Source organism: Chaetodon trifascialis, chromosome 8 (assembly GCF_039877785.1).
Source record: "Chaetodon trifascialis isolate fChaTrf1 chromosome 8, fChaTrf1.hap1, whole genome shotgun sequence".
Taxonomy (NCBI): domain Eukaryota; kingdom Metazoa; phylum Chordata; class Actinopteri; order Chaetodontiformes; family Chaetodontidae; genus Chaetodon; species Chaetodon trifascialis.
Genome location: NC_092063.1, coordinates 13,273,472 through 13,295,303, shown reverse-complemented (window position 1 = coordinate 13,295,303; position 21,832 = coordinate 13,273,472). Strand labels below are relative to the sequence as shown.

Below are 21,832 nucleotides of genomic sequence, written 5' to 3'. Positions count from 1 at the left end.
ATGGGAGGCTACTGACATGTCATGATCATTTACGGGTACTTCACACTGCAAAATCCTAACATACGACAATTCTGACCGAAATTCAGTCTCACTTTCTAGAAGACAAATGAAAAGGTGAACAGCATGCATTTGCTTAAAAAGTGGAACAGCTTTATTGAGACTTTGGGCCCTAAAACTCCATTACAAACTCCATACTACAGTATGATTGAGTCAAAACTGATTTCACTTCACTCCTGAAATGAAAAAAGGTGGGGCTCACATTTAAAAAAATCTCTTGACCAAAATGTATACAAGATCCTCTGACAAACACATGCAAAAGAAAAATGAAAAAATATGCCGACTAATCGTGGCTGCTAAACTAAAAGGGCAAGAGTTGCGGCTTTTATTTTACTCCCAACAGCAAACTTAGGGATGACTTGCTGCAGGCTTTCGGCTGTCATAACAAATCATCAGACTAAGGATTATAACTTTGTAAATACTTTGATTCTTCTGGAGTGTAGGTCCCATACGTACTATTTTCTACCCCTAATACAATTTAAATATATATTAACTTCATTAAAGTCGACAAGTCAGTGGTGGGCCCCAAACTCCTTTCACATAATCTAACAACAGAAGTACCACTCTACAATACGATCCTCTACAACTGAGCTAGCATCTTCGGTCCAGTGTTTACAGTCTGGTTTCATGGTACAGAGGCCTGAACTTGACAAAATGTAGGCTATCATCATACAAAACGCCACGTGGACCTTAAATTTCCCTGTCCACTGCGAACAATTAGTCACCTTCACTGAAGATGCTCAGGGTTTAACATGAAACGACATGGCACTGTTTTCAGATCACATTCAGTCAGGTCGAGGCGGAGGTGAGCCCAAAAAGAAAGCCAAATTATACTTCCAGCTGTTTGACCGGGTCTGGTCTGTTATCAGGAGCTTTGAATTAAACCCTAAAAACATGCTGACTCGGCCTCGCTTACCAAAATACTTCTGAAAGGACGGAAGTTTCAAAGTCAGGAGAATCTGAACAGAGCAGGAAGAAACAAGACAGTAAACATAACACATTTATGTTGGGGGGGGGGGGGGTATTACAGAAGAAACACTTTTTTTTCCCAACAGGTGGCTCCAACGTCCAGTTAACATTCTAAAAAAGCTCACTCACTTTATTTGCGAGCATCAAAAAATCTGGACTCTGGACTGAAATCAGCCTTGTGCTGTGTTTCAACCAGTGTAACCTATTAACAGCTGGGACGAACTCCCTCTAAAACAAGGTAGACCAGTGAATGTGTGAGCCAACAGTCGCTACACAACTTACCTAACACCAAGATTAGTTGAAAATGTAACATTTCAGGAGCATCTAGACAACCTTTAGTGTTTTTCATCGTCACTGACAATGCCGTTATTCTGTCAGTCAAACAACTAGCTGGAAATAAATGATTTTAGATCAATTTAAGACTTGTGTGTTGGGGGAAAAAAGTTTGCACGTGGGTTAAAAATGGACAACTAGTTTGCATGTTACTCTGTAGTTAGCTCCTTTCATGTTTAGGTCAGTGTTATCAAAAAGTACATTTACTTAAGATGTGTTACTCACACAACACCTACAGTATTGGATAGCTGGTTAACTACTACCTGAAGGCAGCACGCACCACAAGTCTGCTGTGATCCTTTGCTCATGAGCAGTAGCATGAAGAACACAAAACGAGGAGAACTCCAAGACTAAAAAGTTACACTGGTTATGTGAACTGTCCGTATTTAGTCGAGGGCATCGCTGGGCTGATTGCAGGTCATTAGGGCGCCTAATAGGTGCTGCATGATACACTGACTGTCAGTGTAATCAGAAATACTTGCAGTCCCTCGTTAGCAATACCAAAAAATATGTGTAACCTTTCTGATAAAAAAGAGACGTGTGCGTTTTTCATTTAGTTATTGTCGTAACACGGTGACTGTAATACGGAAAACCATGACCTGCTGTCCAAGATTGAGAATCAGTCCTTCGTCTTTACCTGTATCATGAACATAACAGTAGATTAAAAAAAAGTACAAAAATCCACTATCAAGCTCTATGAAGGAGCTGGCGAGCGCGAACTAAAGTTTGGTTGTGTTTAAGCTAGGCTGTTTTCAGGTTGCAGCACTGTTGAGCTCCAATGCGTGATGTCACTGAGCTGCAGACTGCTGTTGTCTGTCGGGTCTCTGTGGGAGGCTGGGGGTCAGACAGTCAGCCGGTTGTTGGAAGGCTGTAGGGGGCTCCAGGAAGTTGGATGGGCAGATGTGTCCTGTGAGTACTGGCTTTCCTCTTTGCTCATCCCAACTGTGCATAACCGCCGGTGTCTCAGCAGTCTGTCTGTCCGTGAGAAGTTCTGGAGCCAGGCAAAGAAAAACAGGGGTTTCAGGTCAAAGTTTGCGCAACACTGCTACTGACACCGCTAAGACAGATGGATTTGTTTCATGCTGTAAGATCGAAACTAATATGCAGGAACCCAAAAGTACATGTAAAGTATATAAGCTCCACTGACACAGTGGCTAACTAACCTGATGACAGCGATCACACTGGTAGGGCTTCTCTCCACTGTGCACCCTCTTGTGTCTGTCCAGGTGGTAACGCTGAATGAACCGCATATCACATGCGTCGCAAGCAAATGGCTTTTCTCCTGTGAACATAATAATAATAATTTTATAATATGAAATACGAAAAAGATTCCATTTCTCAAATAACTAGATGGTGAGTCTATGGTTTGTTTTGTAGTTTAATCATGCTTCAGTAGGGTGGACAGGCCACACTGAAGTGAAGATGTGAGCTGTGAGTTCTCACCCGTATGTGTGAGTATGTGTCGCTTAAGATGGTAGCTACTCCGGAAAGCTCCATAGCAGTGGTCACAGATGAAGTTCTTCTGGACTTTCATGGAACTATCGTCATCCATGTTGATTGGTGAGAGTAAATGCTAAATACAATAACAAATGAGTTGGAAGTGAACTGAACTGAACACATGCATGTGCGTATACTTCAAACTGCAGCTTTGAAACCGTCCTTACCTCCACTTTAACTTTGTTCGAGGACCCAGATTTTTTGTGCTTCTTCTTAGGTTGCATATTCTGGTTTGCCTGCATGTCCTTTCCATCCATCATTCTTGCTGAGTGATAATCTCCGTCTTTTCGGATTAACTTTTGGAGAAAGAAATGAAGCAGGTAAACTGTGCTGTACCACACTGTTTGCTACTAAAACAGCTATCTTTTGTGGTACAAGTCAAAATATGCTCAATTGCTATCAAGCAGCAAATGCATATTCACATATACAGGACAACAATTTATGCAATGAGTTAGACTTGCATCTCTGACTTCTTCTCTCCACAGACGAAGCTGAGGCTGATGTATAACTGATGCTGTCTATGCAATTATTTAGAAACATAAATTAAAATAATTTAAAAAGTGCTTGAGCTTGCTGGTGTCACCCCTTTTACTTGCAACTATCCTTTTACATATACTGCATTTAGCTGCATTTTCACTACATTTTTTAAAATCAGCCCACACTTTTGAACATTTTGCCCTGTCAGCCATGACAGAGCACAGGATGTACACCTGCAATTATGCAGTGTCAAACGTAATCACCTCATGCCGGCTGCTTCATCATCATTAACGGACAGTTAGGAATCTGAAAATGCCAGCTTTTTTCAATAAATGCTAATTAGTGAGGTCGTTATTATGTATAATCACTAGTGCTGTCAAAAATATTGTGTTATTAACGTGTTAACGCAAATCAATTTTAACTTTTGTAAGTAGAGCTTGGGGCTTTAACAGGCTTTCAGAGTGACCCCGTCCAGTGTTCCTCTCTTTTACCAGGGGTGGACAGCTGCCGGCTGAAGGCTGGCCCATGTGGCTGTGGTGGGTTTGTCCATGGTGAACCTGGTGTCCGTGGTGGTTGTGAGTGTGTTGCGAGTGGGTTTGGTGGCTCTCAGGACTGGCCCTGTGCCCTTGACCCAAGGGTGACATCATCTTCTTCTGGCCTGGGATGTTGTTGGCTTGCATGAGGGCCATGCTGGATAGCACCGCCTCGCAGCCCAGCAACCCAGCCTGGCAACACAAACAACATGTCAGAGCAGAAAAAGGGGGCCAGAGGACTCCTCACAGAGACAAGGAGTCAGGGGAAAGAGAGGGAGTTGAGTAATGGGAGGAACAGAGAAATGCACTGGCATCATGATGGTGATTCTGGAGGTGAAGAGACTTCCACTGACCCATTTCATATGGTCTCGCACAGAGTTGTTGGAATGGTGTGTCATCGCCGTGGTTTGAATGCGTGTGTGTTTGGGGGGGAACAGAGGGGGCTTCACTCAGGATGAGAGGTAACAGAAGAGACCACACCCACACAAATCATCAGGGGCCAAAGCCTGGAAGTAGAGGCATGACAACATAAGGCTAACATTTTCACTGACTGGAATCAGGAGCTGGAAAACCAGACTGATCCCATTTAGATTTAACAAATCACCAAATCTGGATGTATGATGGAAATTTAGGTCCAGTGTCTATATGTATATCAGGCAAGAAAGCCCCAATGGTTTGGTGCATGGCACGTTTTCCATGGGTGACAGAAAACACAACAGGCAGAGAGAGAAAAGTAATGGGAAAATGAAAACAGTCTTCAAAAAGAATAAATACATATATGTGGGTATGATGCATTAATCCAACAAATGCTTCATATGTGAGGTGAGACTGAGATATATACAAGACAAGTATCCAAACAATGTGTTGTGAGCTTCTGTTTGAGGGCTGCCAGCATCCTGTAAAACACAATCTCATCTGTCATAAACTGTTAAAGGCATCTTTAAATGGGATTCAGGCCACGTGATGTTTTCCAAACTGACTGAAAGCTTTAGTTTGTCCTCATATAACCGTGGATGTCTGATGAACTGACTCTTCACAGCACATTCATGCAGATAATGTCTTAAATAAGTCTTCATCTAAGACAGTTGTATTGATTTTTGCCCGAGTACAGTTTCCGAGCACAAACTGACGAATGAATCACTGGGCCGTCAAAGAGTTCAGTAGTCAAACACTATGCAGTGAACTGGCAATGACACCGAGGCTGCAGATGCAATGAAGGTTTATACTCAATGACTTGTGATGCAATTCTACACGACCCCATTGCACAGTGTAAAAATAACTTAATACATTGTATATATGCAGTACAAACATAACAAACACATGCTATTACCCCCAGTGAGTAGGCTTTAATGTCACTCAGTATTTTTAAACAGTTGAACTTCCAGAGTACAGGGATGATTTCAGGATAAAAGTATCTTAGAAAATATCCAACTTCTTGAGCAGTTAATACCTACGAAACTACAGACTGAGAAACAAATATTCTTTCATCATTTAGTATTTAAGTTAGCATTTTAATGCTCAGCGTGACTGGTTCAACAAAGCATGTTGTATTAAGAATAGGACATCAGGATTAACTCCTGGTTAGAATTTATGTTCCATCCAAAACTTGCCAATATATGTCATCTGTAATCAATACTGTTCACAAAACGACACAATTCCTGCTCGTTATTATCACAAAGTGGATGCACCACATGGAAAAGACTAGACAGGGCACGTAGCAGTTTGGCCTTAATAAAAGGAATGAGCCAAAACTAGCATCCGTGGCCGTGGGGTGCAGATGATTTGATAGAAACACACAAATTCCCAGCCAACGAGGCATCTTAACATAGAACCACAACATAATTGACAAAAGAATAGGTCACAGGGAGCCATTTAATTACTGCAGTGTTAACGTTAATGTCTTAACCTCTAACAGGCTGCAAATTAATACAGCAGATAAACACTGACCACACATAAAACCTCTGATAGTAATCAGTGTTATTGATTGGGTTATTCACTACTTCGGTGAAACATGTTTGCTTTGATTAGATGAATTAATCTTTGAGCTGGGAATCATTTGGGCTGTGGGCTATTTTCATTTGTAAGCATGTGGTTTTGTGATCTTGCTGAACTCGTTCACAGGATGGTTGCAGTGAGCTAGCTAGCGACTTATCCTGCAAACGTTTGATTCCCTGCCGGAAAAGTGAGCTTCGCGAGTCAAACGGGGCTGAAGTATTATCTACGGCGCCCCGGAAGACAGTTTAGTGTTTCTACTTCAGATATTCAGAATATCGATTCAAAGTAAGAGTCTCTGCTAAATGCAGTAGAAAAGGCTAACCTGCTAGCTAGCCAGCAGTTGGGTTGTGGGACAACTCTTGTATGACTGAGCCCCCACCCCCCGCCCCAGACAACACAACAACAGCCAGCCAGGGTGTGCAGGCTCAGCGCCGACCACGAAATAACTGCTCCCTCAGCGGCTACAGCCGCTAGAAAGAGACCAGCAGCGGATTAGAAAACGTTTAAAAAGCCGCGAGTGGAAGATGCTGGAAAACCGGACGCTTACCTTTCGACTTTTACAGTTTTCTTGATTATTATTTCTTGTCGCACTTCCAATTTTTTCTTCAGTTTACAAACACTGACAGGAAACGCCACCGGAAGTGCTCGTTGGAGAGAGCGGTGATTGGTCAGACGCCATGACACGTGACTCAAGCGGACTGACCCACATTCGCGGCCATAATTGTGAGGGATTAGAGCGATCGTTTGATTATTTGATGACAGAAAGTTAATCAGCAGCTATTTAATAACCGAATTAAAATTAATTGTTTTTTGCTGGTTCTTCAATATGAGATTATGTTGTTTTCCCTGTCTCACACTATAATTAATTAAAGACCGTTTATCTTAAGACTGTTTGACAAGACATTTGAAGCCACCACCTTGGCCACTGGAATTCTGATGGGCATTATTCACTGTGTTGTAATGTTTTGTAGATTTAAACAGTGATGAAATTAATGGCAGACTAGAGTGTGTGAAAGTGTGTGTCTCTGAAGTCTCTGAATCCAGGGTTTAGAGTCCTTCCATTCAGAAACTATACAATGGACAAAAATTAAAATACAAAAGGATACATCATCACAATTACTACAGTAGTAATAATGGTTTCAAAAAAGAGTCGGGTGAACCGGTTTTAGCATGTTTAATCAATTGGATATGTTTCAAAACATCATTGAAATAAAGCCGATTATTTATTCATTCATTCGTACAGCAGTTTGGTCCATGGTCCTCACATTTCAGCTGCCTATATTAAGCAAATCACATTGTTCAACTGGTACAGTGAGGTTGTTTGTCATGATTTGTGATATTACAACAGCAGTATTTACGCACTGCCTTGGAATCTAGATAGACAAGGGGTCCGTATCTTATAAACTGTGCTTTTGTTCACAAATCATCCCCCAGTCTTTCAATTTCATCAAGAAAGAAGTCCATATCTCTCTGGGAAAGCAGTGGAGAGAGAACAACCACACGGAAAAAGTTGACTTTGTTTCCCAAAGGTTGGTAGCCCACCATCATAGTGCCTTGTTTCGTCATGCGTTCCTTGATGACTGGAGCTACCTGTTAACAAGAGAATAAAAGAAAACACACACAGAGTTAACTGTTAGATTCAGGTGAGCTGCACAGACGTGGGAAATACTGGATGGTGATGGCCTCCATGTTTTTTAACATGGCGTGCAAACTGATTAATAGGTTGAATGTGAATGCTTAAGGTGTGAGTGCAAGAGAAGGAAGGAATTGAAAATCTAAATCATGGAAACTTTAGTTTTTATATTCCTGGTGCACTGATGTAAAACAGAAACTTACTTTTGCCAGTCTGTCCTGGTAATCTGCACTTCCTTCCTTTCCCCTCATACTGGGTGGTATAAACCAGAAGCAAATATTCACAAACTCTGGCTGTCCATGGAGACAAATACAGACAATTAATCAAAAATAGAGCAGGGAAAAACAACTCATCTTTCACAGTATGCCTGAGACGTTTACTTACCTCACGCAAAAGATGAAACCCTTCTCGTTTCTTCATCTGCTCCACCAGATACCTGCAGGAGAGTAAAGTTTTCTAAACAGCCAATGTGCAGATAAATGGGTGAATTATCATGACATGCAAAAACTGAACTAGATAGTGCTTTGAAATTGTTCACCTTGAAGATGAGATAATTTAGAATTTACTGTGATGTGCTACAGCTGCATGCCTCATTTACCTAGTATGGATAAAAGCTTTGTCTACACGTTCTGCAAAGCCAGTGGAGCCAACAGCTTTCCACATCAACCATAACTTCAGACAGTCAACCTTGCGGCTGCACTGCACTGACTTATCCCCAGTGTCCAGATTCACATCATAGAATTTATCTTGCTGGAAGAGGTATGTGGCGTTGGCACTGTGGCACTGCTTCAACAAGTTCTGAGGACAAGCACAAGTTCATGATTGTCAAAGATGCTGAAAAAGTAACATGAAACTACTTGTTAGAAAACAGTATGATGCATATCAGTTAATTTGGAAAGCAAACCGTGGTGTCTTGCAGCAGCAGGACAGAACACTGCAGGCCGGCCATCAGCATCTTGTGTGGATTCCAGGCTACTGAATTTGCTCTTGTCACACACAGACACACAGACACACACACACACACACACACACACACACACACACACACACACACACACACACACACACACACACACACACAGTAGAAAAAGTAAGTAGAAGTAGAAAACATACACACATATTAAACAATGCTGTGTCTGTTGCTTTGATATGTCTTGTAGAGGCAAAATGTTGCCTTCCTCATGAAGGAAAGAGTGTATGAATACCTGTCCACCCCTTTCATCAGATGTCTGTGTTGCTTGGAAAAGAGCACACTCCCTCCCCAGGCAGCCTGAAAACACACAACAAAACTCATGTTCTTAAATTTCAACAAATACAACAGTAGCTTCACAAAATAAAGGCTAAACAAAACACACGCTGTTGTCTTCCACAGGAGGACTCACGTCTACGTGCATCCAGAGCTTGTGTTTCTCACAGACATCAGCGATGCGGTCCAGTGGGTCAAATGCACCCTGCACTGTGGTCCCTGCTGTGCAGCTTACAAGGAACGGGACTTCACCCTGCGAGAAACAAACTGAAAGTAAGCACAGCTTTCTTCCTCTCTGTGCTTTGTGGTGTGCAGGATGAACAAAATGCGCAAATGTTATGGTTATTTATTCTGTATCTCATGGATAATCATCAAAACCCAGAAACAAACAACATCAAAAAACTGATGTTTCTGAAGACTTACTCAGCATCTGTGAATTTACCTGAGATTTTGACAGCTTTAGCTTTTCATCAAGGTCCTCTGGAATCATATGGCCTCTGAAGTACACCAGAGAGCATAGATAAGAGGCAAAAAAAACCCAAAACAAAACAAAAAAAACCCTGAGCAAGTTATCTCTTTAACTGTATAGAACCCCGAGATTCATAAAGAATTGGAAAATAGTGGGAAAAAAAATAAGAAAATTTGAGTGAGCAATTTGATTTTCCCAGAGCCCAAGGTGGCGTCTTCAAATTGCTCATTTTAAGTATTAGTTTACCTATTTATCTATTTTATTTATCTATTTTGACTTGAACAGTTACTGATTCCGTAAATGGACAACTTTGTTGATCATTTGTTTCAGTTCTTAAAATTAACAACACATTACCCATCATCCACTTTCACCAAGATGATATTGTCTGTCCCAATACCCAGAAAAGCAGCCCCTTTCTTCACAGAGTAATGGCTCTGGGGAAACACGAGGAATACATCTTTCAATCATATTTATGTAGAAACAACACATAAAATGCAGTGTGACAATCAATAAACACCTCTGACACAGTGTCATCAATCCCTCAGACATGCAGTGTTTAACAAACTGACCTCTGGAGATGTAAAGATGGTCAGTCGTGGGAGACCGGACAGCCCCCGGCTTTTGACATCTGGGAAGAGTTTGTAGCGTGCAAGGTTTATAGCGTACATGTTAGAGATGGAACCACCAGGGCAGCAAATACCATCACCCTCTGTCCAGCCAACCATCTCCCGCAGCCCTTTCAGAACCTCAGTCTCTATCAGCACAAACACCGGGGCCACCTCATAGGTATACCTGCAGTTTACACACAAAATGTCTCATCATTTTTAAAGCTGTAGTTCCTACTGTGTCGCAAAATAATTACTGTGGTGGATGAAATATCCAGATCCTTTACTTTATTAAGTAACAGTATATTCCACTACAAGTAAAAGTCCTGCATTAAAAATGTTACATATATAAAAGTACGGAGGTATTATCAGCAAACTGTACTTATCTTTTTTCCATTATCTTTATTTGACTTGTTATTTTCCAGATTCAGGTACTGTGTACAGAACACATAATCATCTAATAAAATAAACAGCCCATCAGTGTATGAAATACTTCCAAAATGAATAGAAACAACACTAACATGCTCTTTACATGTTTATTCATCAATATTATGAAAAATCTGAAAATATAAGATATATAATAGTATGACACTGGACCATTCTCCATAACAACTGCTATTTCTTTCAGTACTTTGTGAACATTTTGTGTCTTTTTTACTTTAACTCAAGGACTTGTATTTAGTGATTGTTCTACTTTACTTAAGATCTGAACACTTCTTCCACCACTGCCTAACATAGTCACGTTACCTTATTTATTGCATTATTTGCATTCTATTTTCACAGACTTTTCCATGCATCCACTGTATGATTATGTGCTTATATACTTTTGTCATATTCCTACAGGTTAGTGTTGAGACTCTCAGTGAGAAATCGTCCTGCCAAGGAATGATAGTCCACCCCGGCAAACTGCTGATTGAAAAAACGTGGGTGACCTGAAATAAACAAAAAAAAGTCCAATCATGACAGAACATTTAATATCTATTCAGTCCAACTAAACGTCCCTGGTTGTCTTACTTGTCTTGACACTATACTTGGCGACATCCTTTACTCTCTGCAGGAGCCTGTGCTGTGGCTCTCCTGTGGCCCTCAGCTCCAGATCCAGCAGCAAGGCCAGCTCCTCCGGCTCTTTCCACTCACAAACCTGCAGGAGGCAAACATGCATCATGAGTTTCATTCAGAATACTCACAGTAATTTGACATTGCTGTGATTTCAAGCTTCAGGAGACACCTTTTGTTTCACATCTGTGCCCTTGCAGAGCACCTCCTCCATAATAATTTTGAAGGCTTCGGTCAAGAAGAGCTGGCCCTCGGAGTGATCAATAAGAGGCTCGTTCAGGTCATGGAGATTAGATGGTTCCTTTGCCTGCCCATCAGCTGTTGTTATAACCGGTAAGCACATGAACAAACACTTCCAAAAGTCAAGAGTGACAAACAAGAATAGTCATACATAGCACACTGTACTTACATGAGAACGGGAACATGTTTGCCATAACACACGCTTCTGAAATGCTGGTGGATCTCTCTCTTGTTTTATATGGCTGTGGTGACAAGGCACGCAACAAATTGTTGCGAAGCAACAGCACAGTATGGTAGGAGTGGGAGGGAGTCAACCTTTGTCCCTTTGTAAGTTATGTAACATCTGAGATGAAGGGAACAAATTGGAGACACATTAGAGAACAGTGGCGGCTCCTGTGACCCATCAATATGTACATTAAGCAAGATTGTATCAATTTGTTGTTAGATGATTAACTCATACAGAGATCCCTCTTATGTGTATTAGAGGGCAAAACACAACAGTAAGATTTCCCCTCGAGCTACATAAGTTACAGGTGGAAAGCTATAGAAGAAAGTTGCATCCAGTAGCCTCCATAAGCAGAAATGGTGCAGGTCCACAATAAATTATTCTACATATTAATTATTTACATGAATCCAATGATGCATGATGTAAAATAGCTAAACAGGACACAAGATACATTCAGAAACAACATAAAGACAGCGGTAGCATATTAAGTGAAGTATTTATTGACTAATCTTGAAAGTATTGGCTTACAAAAGCAAAATACCATATCACAGTGGTATATAGAAATACAATAACTTTACAACACTCCTCAACACTGCACAAACAATCTGCCTTTCCACAAACAAATGAAATACAGATTCAGCTAAAAATACAGCATCTTGGTATTTGTTCAGATTGCAGGATCAAGAGCTTTCACAATCTTTACAACATTTTAAAGGTAATACAGCCAAATTATCTTTGAGTGTAAAGGAAAGTGCAGACTTGCAACAATAAATAAATAATATTAACATGGCTATCACAAATAGAAAAAATATTTGAGAGCTGGGTCTCAAAGATCTACCCTTTCTGGTATTTAGGATATCACCAAAGTGCTACTTTATAAATGCAAAATTGACATGTCCCAAAGCGAGTAAACAATTGAGGCTTGACCTAATGTGGTCACTGACAGTGCACCTTTGCTTCACACATACACATTGAAGACCACGCCACAATGATAAGGTGCTACTAGATTCAACCAACAAATTCTGACATACACATTAATGACTTTCTTCAAAAAGGCCTCATGGTTGAATTGGAGATATGTGCACCAGAGCTTAATTAACACCAAGAGAGCAGGAGCTTTTGATAGCCTCCTGAAAACTCTAATGCAAGTAATTGACTGGTTATAAGCAATTTCTATAGACTTGCAAGATTGAACAACCATATTCTGCCCTTTAGTTGTATAGATTTGTGAAAATGAACAGTACATAAACAGTGATCAAGAAAATAATTTCTAAAAACAAGATATTCTGGCCATGGATTTGCAAAAATAAACACTGATCTCCTAGCCATTTGTATAGATTTGTAAAAATGAACATGAACATAACATATTAAAAATGAACAGAACTTTTTTTTTTCCAGACAGCCTCTCCTCTCCTCTTGCACACATAGATGCACAATTTCTGGGACATTTGAGATGAATACTGAAAAAATAGATTAGTTGTTCTCAAAGTGAGGTCCAGGGGCCAACAGAAGTCCCTGAAAGCCCGGGCCTATCAATAATCCATTATCTATACCGCCTATCCCTTTCGGGGTTGCGGGGCCTGGAGCCTATCCCAGCTACAATGGGCGAGAGGCGGGGTACACCCTGAACGGGGTACAGCCAATTGCAGGGCCACATGCAAGGACAAACAAACATTCACACTCACATTCACACCTACGGACAATTTAGAGTCATCAATTAACCTAATGAGCATGTTTTTGGTCTGTGGGAGGAAGCCGGAGTACCCGGAGAGAACCCACGCATGCACGGGAAGAACATGCAAACTTCACACAGAAAGGCCCCGCCTGACCCGGGGATCGAACCGGCAACCTTCTTGCTGTGAGGCACGCGCACTACCTGCTGCGCCACCGTGCAGCCCCTATCAATAATCATTGTTGTAAATAAGTGGCCGGGCCCCCTCTAGTGGCTGGGGGCTCCAAGCAACTGCCTGGCTTGCCTGTCCACAAGCCCCGCCCCTGTGCACACTGGAGATGAAGCTCTCGAGGGCTCGTCCGATAAAGACTGCATGGACTGAGTGGTTGCTGTCGATGTATCTCAGCACAAGAATCAACTTTGTTTGTGTGGAGATGTCCGTTGTTTCATCAACTTAGATGGTGACATAGTTCGCGAATTTAACCTCATCCACAACGCGTTCCCTCATGACTGCTAGCATACACTTCAGTAACTCGTTTGGAACAGTCTTTCGATGTATAGCATGTTTTGGATGCTCATCAAAAACTTCATCTAACTGTGACACGAAGTCGAACATTCCGAGAAAAATACCAGGGTTAGTGAAGCCCTCAGTTTCATCTGCCTCGCAAAGCTAGCTCAAACACTGGATAAGCCGGTTGAGGATGTGACGGATATGCATATCTGTTACACCAGTTGACGTCCAAGCATTGCTGTCTGCCGTGCCACCTTCAGGGTAGCAGAAGACTGCTAAGACTGCTTTTCGCTCATACCAATTTGTATGAAAATCCTCGGGTGTAGGTCCCCCCCCCCCCGTAGAAACTTGTTTAATGATTAAATTTGGTCTTGGAGGTCCTGATTGTTTTATTGTCTATTTATCTGGATTTGCACGCCGAGTAAAAGGAAATCCTTTCAAAGACACAACTGAATTGCACTGAACTCTAGCCATCTTGAGAGTAGTAAGTGACTTGATCGAAGAAGCTGCCCGCTTTTTCTCAGTTATGTATGACGAAAGCGCGTAAGTGCAAGCCCTCCCGGAACCCATTGAGATTGCACTGAAAGCTCTGATATTTGAAAAAAAATGCATTTTACATGAGAGACTATGAGAGACACCTGGGGCAATTTTTGTTCTGACTGAAATCGCCCCTAAAGGGGCGGGACCATGTGAAGCATGACTTAAGTCTGATTGGACAATGACATTTTTGACAGATGTAATGTCTAGAACACTGATTATGACTGCTGCTCCCTCTTTTTCCCGTTGGTAGTGCGTCCCCCAAATCGTCCTAATACACAAACCGCCCATGGTCACAACATTGGTACATTAATCTAAGGCCCTGTTTACACAACAACGCTCCTGGGTGAAAACAATTAAATATTTTATCGGCTGTGCCTTTCGTTTAGATGGTGATGGCATACGCCCTCCAGAGTGGAAATCTTAAAAACGCTCCACCATCGCCTTCCCGTCTAAAGGGCAAAAACGCAAAAGTGTGCTTCAATCTGCTAGAGCCTGTCCCTTACGTTCTCTGATTCCACACACTTTTTGCATCACCGTATGCATGCAGATTTCCCCCCCAAAAAACGGTAATCTAAACGTGGAATAAAAATCGAGAACATAACCCCACTTTTGCGTTTTGTGTTCAGATCGTTTCCGTGTAAACGTGGCCTAAGACCAATGTAGGTCAGTGGGGAACATGTCAGCATAACTGTAGTAACTCCTAATCTGCGCATTCAAAGAAAATTACATTTTCTCCCACAAAAATGTAGTGTTGAACAAAACATTAGAGAAAATGTGAAAATATAGGAATAAAATGTCATCCTCGTCTTTACAGTTTTTGCTCATTGCTTGAACACTATTGACACATGCTTAGACCAAAGCAACAAAACTTGAAGTAACCATACCCTAAACAAAAGTGCTGCTTTGCACTTTAGTTGCAATTTTGCAACACACTTCATACTACTGTTTCATACATAAGACACTTCATTCATAAATGAAATCTCAGGGTACCATTGGCAAAACACATCCATTTAAAATACAAAACACACTGGGTAATTGGAAATACTTAGACACACACATGAAAATACTTACAAAGCTGAACACCAACCAGCCAGCCACAAATAGGCCTCAGCTAAGCAATAGTTGGCTAACGCTCCTTTTGCAACAAAAATTGGAAGTTCTACAAACATAGAGTACAGTACAGAACATAATACTGTACCTAGGTTGTCCTCACTGCAGTGTAGAAACTGCAGCTATACAACTAGCAAAACTCTTCCTTATAAATGTAGACGTGAGTCATAGTAAGCTTTAGTTGCTCTTTACTGTGGCTTTTTCCCTCATTGTACAAGGTCAGAGTGAAAACTATAACAAAGACAAATTTACCATTTAGCTCTGTAACATGTGCTTTCCTCAGTTACATAAATGTAAATAAAACCTTTTTAATTACAAATAAATCAAATACATTTTTCATGTAAACAAAATTTCTTAACATTAACTTATGAATGTAATCATGAAATTATTCACTTACGAAGTTGCCTCTGTAACGTTTACAATGATGAACTCATGCAGTTGAACACAGAAATGTGCTGTAGTAATTCAGCTAGCCTCCTCAAACTACTGACCCAAAACAACGTCTGAACCAGGAACATTAGCGAGAAACTGCCCTTCAAAATAAGAGCTCCTTCAAAATAAAAGTCTATTCAGATTTATGCCTGAAAGGCAACACACTCCCCGCCTGACCTCTGTGAGGTCATTAATTGACTCCCATGGACTACATGAGTCTCTGAACATCAGTTTTTAGTAAGAAGTAAGACGACTTCTGAGACTGGCCTGAAGAAGGTTTTTGAATGTCCCTGATTTGTGGTCCTCAATTCCACCTTCCTCACCCTTCCGTCTTTTCCAGGGAAGGCCTTTGTGATGATAGCCATAGGCCAGTTGTTGCGGGGAGCTTGACTGTCTTTGAGAAGGACAACATCCCCTACTTGCAGGTTTTGGTAAGATTTGGTCCATTTCTTGCAGCACTGCAAGGTTGGCAAGTACTTTCGACTCCAATGACTCCAGAATCTGTTGGCAAGAGCCTGTACTTGCCTCCACTGCTTGGTGAGGAGATCTTTATCTGTAAAGTCTCCTGGTAGAGGTGGGACTCCGGTTTTCTGGGTTAGGAGCATTGATGGCGACAGAATGAATGGATCCTCAGGATCATTAGAAACTGGGATTAGTGGCCTTGCATTTATAATAGCTGTCACTTCTGCCATTAGTGTACACAAAACCTCATGGGTTAGGCGAGTGTGCTGTTCAAGAAGCATTGAGTCCAGGATTCTTCAGGCCACCCCAATGAGACGTTCCCAAGAACCACCCATGTGTGAGGCGTATGGGGGGTTGAATTCCATGAGCACCGCTGTTGGTTTAGGTACCTCTGCACCGTGGCGTCTGGATGGTTTTTGCTCATTCCAAGTGCCGCAGTCAGACAGTAGTTGTCCAAAGACATCCAAACCCACATATGTAAATGGAGGGCAGGTTTGAAGGCGTTCTGGAGGCAAATTTGCCATGCGTTGCTCTTGCATTTTGCCTCTGAGTTAGCAACAGGTTATACATTTGTGTAAGACTGAATTGATGAGCCCTTTTCTTTTCCTCCCAAGAGCCATAAACCTGCTGCTCTGACAGCTCCTTCTGTCAGGTGATGGCCTTTTGACCTGAGCGTGATGGTATCTGACAAGCAACAAGGAGAGGTGGTTATCCTTTGGGGGGATTATGGGGTTCTTCTCTCCAGTGTCCAGGTCAGCGTTCTTTAGTCGGCCTCCAATACAGATGAAATTGTTCTGCAAGGTTGGACTGAGACGATGAAGTCTGCTATTTAGAGGGACTGGCTTATTCGTGATCAAAGCTTCAAATTCCTTTGAGAATGCTCTCCTCTGAACAGCTGCAATTATGACCTCCTTTGCTAGGGATAGTTCATTTGGGGTTTGAGACTGATCACACCTGTGCCACCCTTTACACTTGTCCATGCTTTTGGAGAGCTTAAAGCACCTCACAATGTGAATTAGGAGTGCTATAGCTCGGACAAGAGAGTTGAAGCTGGAGAACTTTAGAAAGCGTTCTATGCTGAGGCCTTTCTCTTGCAGCTTTGTGGCACAGCTCATCACTTGTGGACAGATAATCCACGTCCAATTCTGCTTTAACCAGGTCGAAGGACTGGACTGAATTTGGCTCGTTGGGAGAGTCAAGCAGGAAGTTAGGGCCTTTTAACCATGTAGTCTGTGGCAGGAGTGAGGCAGGGATAGACCTTGATGCATGTTTTGTGGTTTGGCGAATGTGCTGAACTCTATTATGGACGTTGACATAAAGTCTTCTAGATTCATTGTATATATAGCCAAGGACGACTTTGCTATCAGTATAGAACTTTGTGGAATCCAGCTTCAAGTCCAATTCATCATGGATTTAGTCTGCAATTTCCACCGCCAAGACTGCCACACAGAGTTCGAGCCTTGGAATGGTTGGTTCAGACTGAGGTGCAAGTTTTGACTTGGCCATGACTAACCCAATGTGAGTTTGTCCATCTTCCTGTACGACCTTCAAATACGCCACAGCACCAATGGCTTTAATAGATGCATCAGAAAACACACAGAGCTCTGTATGCACTGCTTTGTCTAGTGACGCTGCTGTGTATGTCTGTGGTACATGAAGGTGTCTCAGCTCCTGAAGCGAGTCTTGCCAAGCTTTCCATTTACTAAATTTATCTTCAGGTAGTGGTACGTCCCACTCAGACTGCTCAGCGGTGAGTTCCCGAAGGAGGAGCCTTCCTTGGATTGTGATTGGGGCCAGAAAACCCAAGGGGTCAAAAACACTGTTCACCGTAGAAAGGACACCACAGTGAGTGAATGGCTTGATGGCATTTGCCACCGAGAAAGTGAATGTGTCACTTGCTACCTCCCACAGCAGACCCAGACTGCGTTGAGTGGGTGCAGCCTCTCCACATAAGTCTACATCCTTTGCAACTGCAGCACAGTCTTCAGATGGAAAGGCTTCAAGGACTGTCTGGCTATTGGAGGCAATCTTGTGAAACCTGAGGTTTGATTCAGCCAGTGACATCTGCGTTCTGCTCAACAAGTCGATGGCTTCAGCATTAGTTGACACAGAACGAAGGCCATCGTCTACATAGAAGTGGCGCTCCACGAAGTTGACTGTGTCAGTCCCATGTTCTCGTGCACCCTCTCTGATTGCTCTTCTGAGTCCATAGATAGCTTCAGCTGGGGACTGGCTGTTGCCGAAAACATGAACTTTCATCCTGTAGTCTATGATTTCTATTGTCACATCATTGTCCTTGTACCACAGGAATCTCAGATAATTTCTGTGGTCTTCTCACACCAAAAAGCAGTGAAACACCTGCTGTATGTCTGCCAAGATGGCAACCTATTCCTTACGGAACCGCACCAGGACTTCGAGGAGAGAGTTGTTGAAGTCGGGGCCAGTAAGCAGTACATCATTGAGTGAATCATCTAAATGTTTGGCACTCAAGTCAAACACCACCCTGATTTGGCCTGGTTTTTGAGGACGGTACACCCCAAAGGTTGGCAGGTACCAGCATTCTTCATCTTCTTCTAGTCTTGGAGCGACGTCTGCATGGTCATTCTCCAACATTTTTCCCATGAAAGCCACATATTGCTGTTGCATGTTGGGCTTCTTATTCAAGCTATGTTGGAGTGATGCAAAGCGTCTGACTGCTTGTTCTCGGTTGTTAGACAAGTGTCGTCTAGGTTGCCTAAATGGGAGTGGAGCCACCCAGCTATTTGATTCATTTCTGTAGACTTCTTTGTCCATTAGTTTCAGAAAGATGCCATCTTCAATAGAAGATGCCAGCTTCTTGTCACGTTCGGTGTGACTGAAAACAGTTTGCCCCAATGTTCCTTCCACGGACTTGCTAATCTCTGAAATCCTGTTTCTTGTCTCTTTGTCTTGCTGAACTTTTTCTTTGATGCGCAAGAAGTTTGTACAGGGTTTGAGTAGGGAGGCCATTGTCAAGCACGGTCGTCTTGAAGGTGTTGACTGTTGGCTTATGTGCATTCCCCAAGCAGACTTCTCCAACCAGCACCCATCCCAGGTCTAAGCATTGGGCAAAGGGAGCATTGTGGGGGCCGTTGACTTGTTCCCGAACTTTGTGCACTCAGCAGTAGGGTTGACCTTTGGGATGTGCTCTGTTACCTTGACAAGATGAGGATGATGACGAGCTGCATTTGGGGTTGGAATTTCAGAGCGTTTGTCAAGTATGTTGTTACACTCAATGAATGGTGGGAGAAGGATTGTGACCTTTCCATCAAGTGATTCGACCACGACATCTTCAGCCCTGATTCCAGATGTTTCCACTACACCAGAGCATGTCTTCAGATAGCAAGAGTATGGTTTGCACTCGATGTTAAACAGCTTAAAAAGGCTGGACCTTGCTAGCGACCGGTTGCTTTGGTCATCTAGGATGACATAGGCCTTGATAGCTTTGTCTGGTTGACCTTTAGGATATAGCTTCACAAGATAAATCTTGGAACATGACCAGCCAACGTTTCCTGTGCCACAGACCTTGGTGCAGTTTGAGTTAACAACAGCTTTACTGGTGCTGCTCTCTTCCTCCTCCCCGCTGTTGTGTGGTGGAGTTGAGGGGGCTGTAAATTGAGGTGCAGATCCAGGGTGCATGGCAGAGTCACGATAGGTACTATCACACTCCAAACACTTAACTGCGTTTGGACAGTCCTTAGCAAGGTGAGTAGTTGAGCCACAACACTTAAAGCAGATCCCTTTTTCTTTGAGAAAGGCCTTTCTTTCCTCTAGTTTCTTGGCTCTGAAGGCTTTGCACTGTTTGAGAGGATGTGGCTTGCCATGTATTAGACAGCTTTTGTTCAGGTCACTGGCACTTTTGTTTATACTTGGGCTTGTTGGGGCAATGTCTGTCTTGTGGACTGAAATTGGGTACGATGTGCCATTAAAGAAGGTTTTTTCAGACTTTGCAGGTGAGCCACTAGTACTTGGGATAGCAAAGCTAGGGTCATTCCATTTACAAGCTTCGTTCACACAAACTTGCTGAAGAACTCAAATGGTGGAAATCTTCCTCTGTCTTCTTCCTTGTGTTTTGAACCAGCTGAAATCCATTTTTCTTGAAGCCCATAAGGCAGTTTTGCAACTATGGGTTCAATGCCACGTGTGGTATCCAGGTAGGAGAGAGCTGGGAGGTAGCCATCCTCCTTGGCACACTGCACTTCCATGAACAAGTCTGCTAGTTCCTGTAGCATCATCTGTTCTTTTGCTGAGACTCTTGGGAAGTTATCGATCGAAAAGAGCCTTTTCAATTATTTCAGGTGGTGCATAACATTCCTGGAGGCGTTCCCAGGCCTTTGTGAGTGCTATGGCTGGGTTTGTTGTGTACACTGACCGCAGACGTTTGACGTGGTTGTTGGATTCTTTACCAAGCCATTTTGTCATTAAATCCAATTCCTCACTAGCTGTGAGGCCTAGCCCTTGCGTAGCGCTGATGTATGATGACTGCCAAGCACGATAATGTTCAGGCTGATCGTCAAACTGATATAAAGCTGAACTCACAAGGTCCTGCTGAGCCAAATACTGCGCCAGGTGTTCGGTCGTGGGTCCAGTGTTGGAAGCTGTTGGTGCCCTCTGGGGATAGAAGGGCTGTGCTGACCTGTTCAAGACCTGCTTCATCTAACAGCATATAATTTTCCATACTGTCTGCTGCTTCCCACACAGCTGTTTCAGCTTCAGCTATTGCTGCCTCTCTGCGAATAGTAGCATAGTATCCTTCCTCGCCTTTTCTAGCTGATATGTGGCTTCTCTGTCAGCCTTTTCTTTCTGGTGCTCTGCCTCCTTAGCAGCTCTCTCTATTTTAGCTTTAGCTTCTTGTTCAGCAAATACCAGACATGTTCTAGCTGCCTCTGCTTTAGCTCGTGCATGTATTAATGAGCTAGTTGATGCTGTAGATCAGATAATTTCTGACCGTGAACTTCTTCTACTAGCCACTGAAATCTTGTCGCTTTGTTTAGCTTCCATCTCATCACAATGTACAATGCCAGCCTTTTAACGTCTTTTCACTATGTTGTCCTCACTGCAGTGTAGCAACTGCAGCTATACAACTAGCTAAACTCTTCCTTATAAATGAAGACGTGTCGTAGTAAGCTTTAGTTGCTCTTTACAGTGGCTCTTTCCCTCATTGTAAAAGGTCAGAGTGAAAACTATAACAAAGACAAATATGAAATTTACCATTTAGCTCTGTAACGTGCTTTCCTTAGTTACATAAATGTAAATAAAACGTTTTTAATTACAAATAAATCAAATACATTTTTCATGTAAACAATATTTTTTAGCATTAACTTATGAATGTAATCATGAAATTATTCACTTACGACGTTGCCTCTGCAGCGTTTACAATGATGAACTCATGCAGTTGAACACAGAAATGTGCGGTAGTAATTCAGCTAGCCTCCCCAAACTACTGACCCAAAACAAGTCTGAACCAGGAACATTAATGAGAAACTGCCCTTCAAAATAAGAGCTCTTTCAAAATAAAAGTCTATTCAGATTTATGCCTGAAAGGCAACACAGTACCATTGAGATGTTACAGTACTGTGTACAGTATACAGTACAGTACTGTAAATACAATAACGTTTTGTGAAACATGCAGTGATTATATTGAGATGTTTCAGTACTGTGTATGGTACTTACAGTAAAGTACAGTATATACATTACTGTAAAAAAGAACCAAACCAATAACAATTTGTGGTTGCATTTTCCTACAGGATG

General features: G+C 42.3%; 2 protein-coding genes across 6 annotated transcripts in view; both read right to left on the bottom strand.

The window, feature by feature from the left end:
• The window catches only part of znf740b (zinc finger protein 740b), a 60,144-nt gene extending 53,636 nt beyond the window's left edge, over positions 1-6,508 (bottom strand). Inside the window, exons 1-7 of one of the 4 annotated variants that reach the window (XR_011602419.1) lie at positions 6,409-6,508; positions 4,220-4,372; positions 3,825-4,058; positions 3,024-3,152; positions 2,803-2,932; positions 2,523-2,641; positions 1,097-2,350 (exon numbers count right to left, since the gene is read on the bottom strand). Coding sequence is in view for 3 of the 4 variants with exons in the window: in XM_070968978.1 (XP_070825079.1) it covers positions 2,201-2,350; positions 2,523-2,641; positions 2,803-2,932; positions 3,024-3,152; positions 3,825-4,058; positions 4,220-4,264 (807 nt within the window). In the remaining variant the exon portion in view is untranslated. Of the gene's footprint in view, positions 1-125; positions 2,351-2,522; positions 2,642-2,802; positions 2,933-3,023; positions 3,153-3,824; positions 4,059-4,219; positions 5,401-6,408 lie in introns of those variants that run through there. The other 3 variants (XM_070968978.1, XM_070968980.1, XM_070968979.1) reach the window with 3 other exon arrangements.
• Positions 6,509-7,013: 505 nt separating this feature from the next.
• Positions 7,014-21,559, bottom strand: csad (cysteine sulfinic acid decarboxylase). 2 transcript variants are annotated; one of them, XM_070968819.1, is made up of 15 exons: positions 21,436-21,541; positions 11,280-11,453; positions 11,043-11,188; positions 10,829-10,955; positions 10,656-10,746; positions 9,779-10,001; positions 9,564-9,643; positions 9,183-9,237; positions 8,877-8,993; positions 8,700-8,764; positions 8,399-8,480; positions 8,093-8,292; positions 7,879-7,930; positions 7,698-7,787; positions 7,014-7,451 (listed from the first exon to the last, which is right to left on the bottom strand). In XM_070968819.1, exons 2-15 carry the CDS (start codon positions 11,302-11,304, stop codon positions 7,278-7,280), a joined length of 1,527 nt encoding a protein of 508 aa, XP_070824920.1. In that variant the 5' UTR covers positions 11,305-11,453; positions 21,436-21,541; the 3' UTR covers positions 7,014-7,277. The 2 variants fall into 2 exon arrangements, with proteins under 2 accessions (XP_070824920.1, XP_070824921.1); XM_070968820.1 differs by having other exon boundaries at positions 7,019-7,451; positions 10,639-10,746; positions 21,436-21,559.
• Positions 21,560-21,832: the final 273 nt, after the last annotated feature.

Excerpts from the sequence above, each read along its gene's own strand:
- csad (XM_070968819.1), bottom strand. The coding sequence starts at position 11,304 with ATGGCAAACATGTTCCCGTTCTCAT. Across the intron at positions 8,765-8,876 it reads AGCTCTGGATGCACGTAGAC|GCTGCCTGGGGAGGGAGTGT; the intron begins GTGAGTCCTCCT and ends GTGTGTTTTCAG. Across the intron at positions 8,293-8,398 it reads TGCTGCTGCAAGACACCACG|AACTTGTTGAAGCAGTGCCA; the intron begins GTTTGCTTTCCA and ends GCTTGTCCTCAG.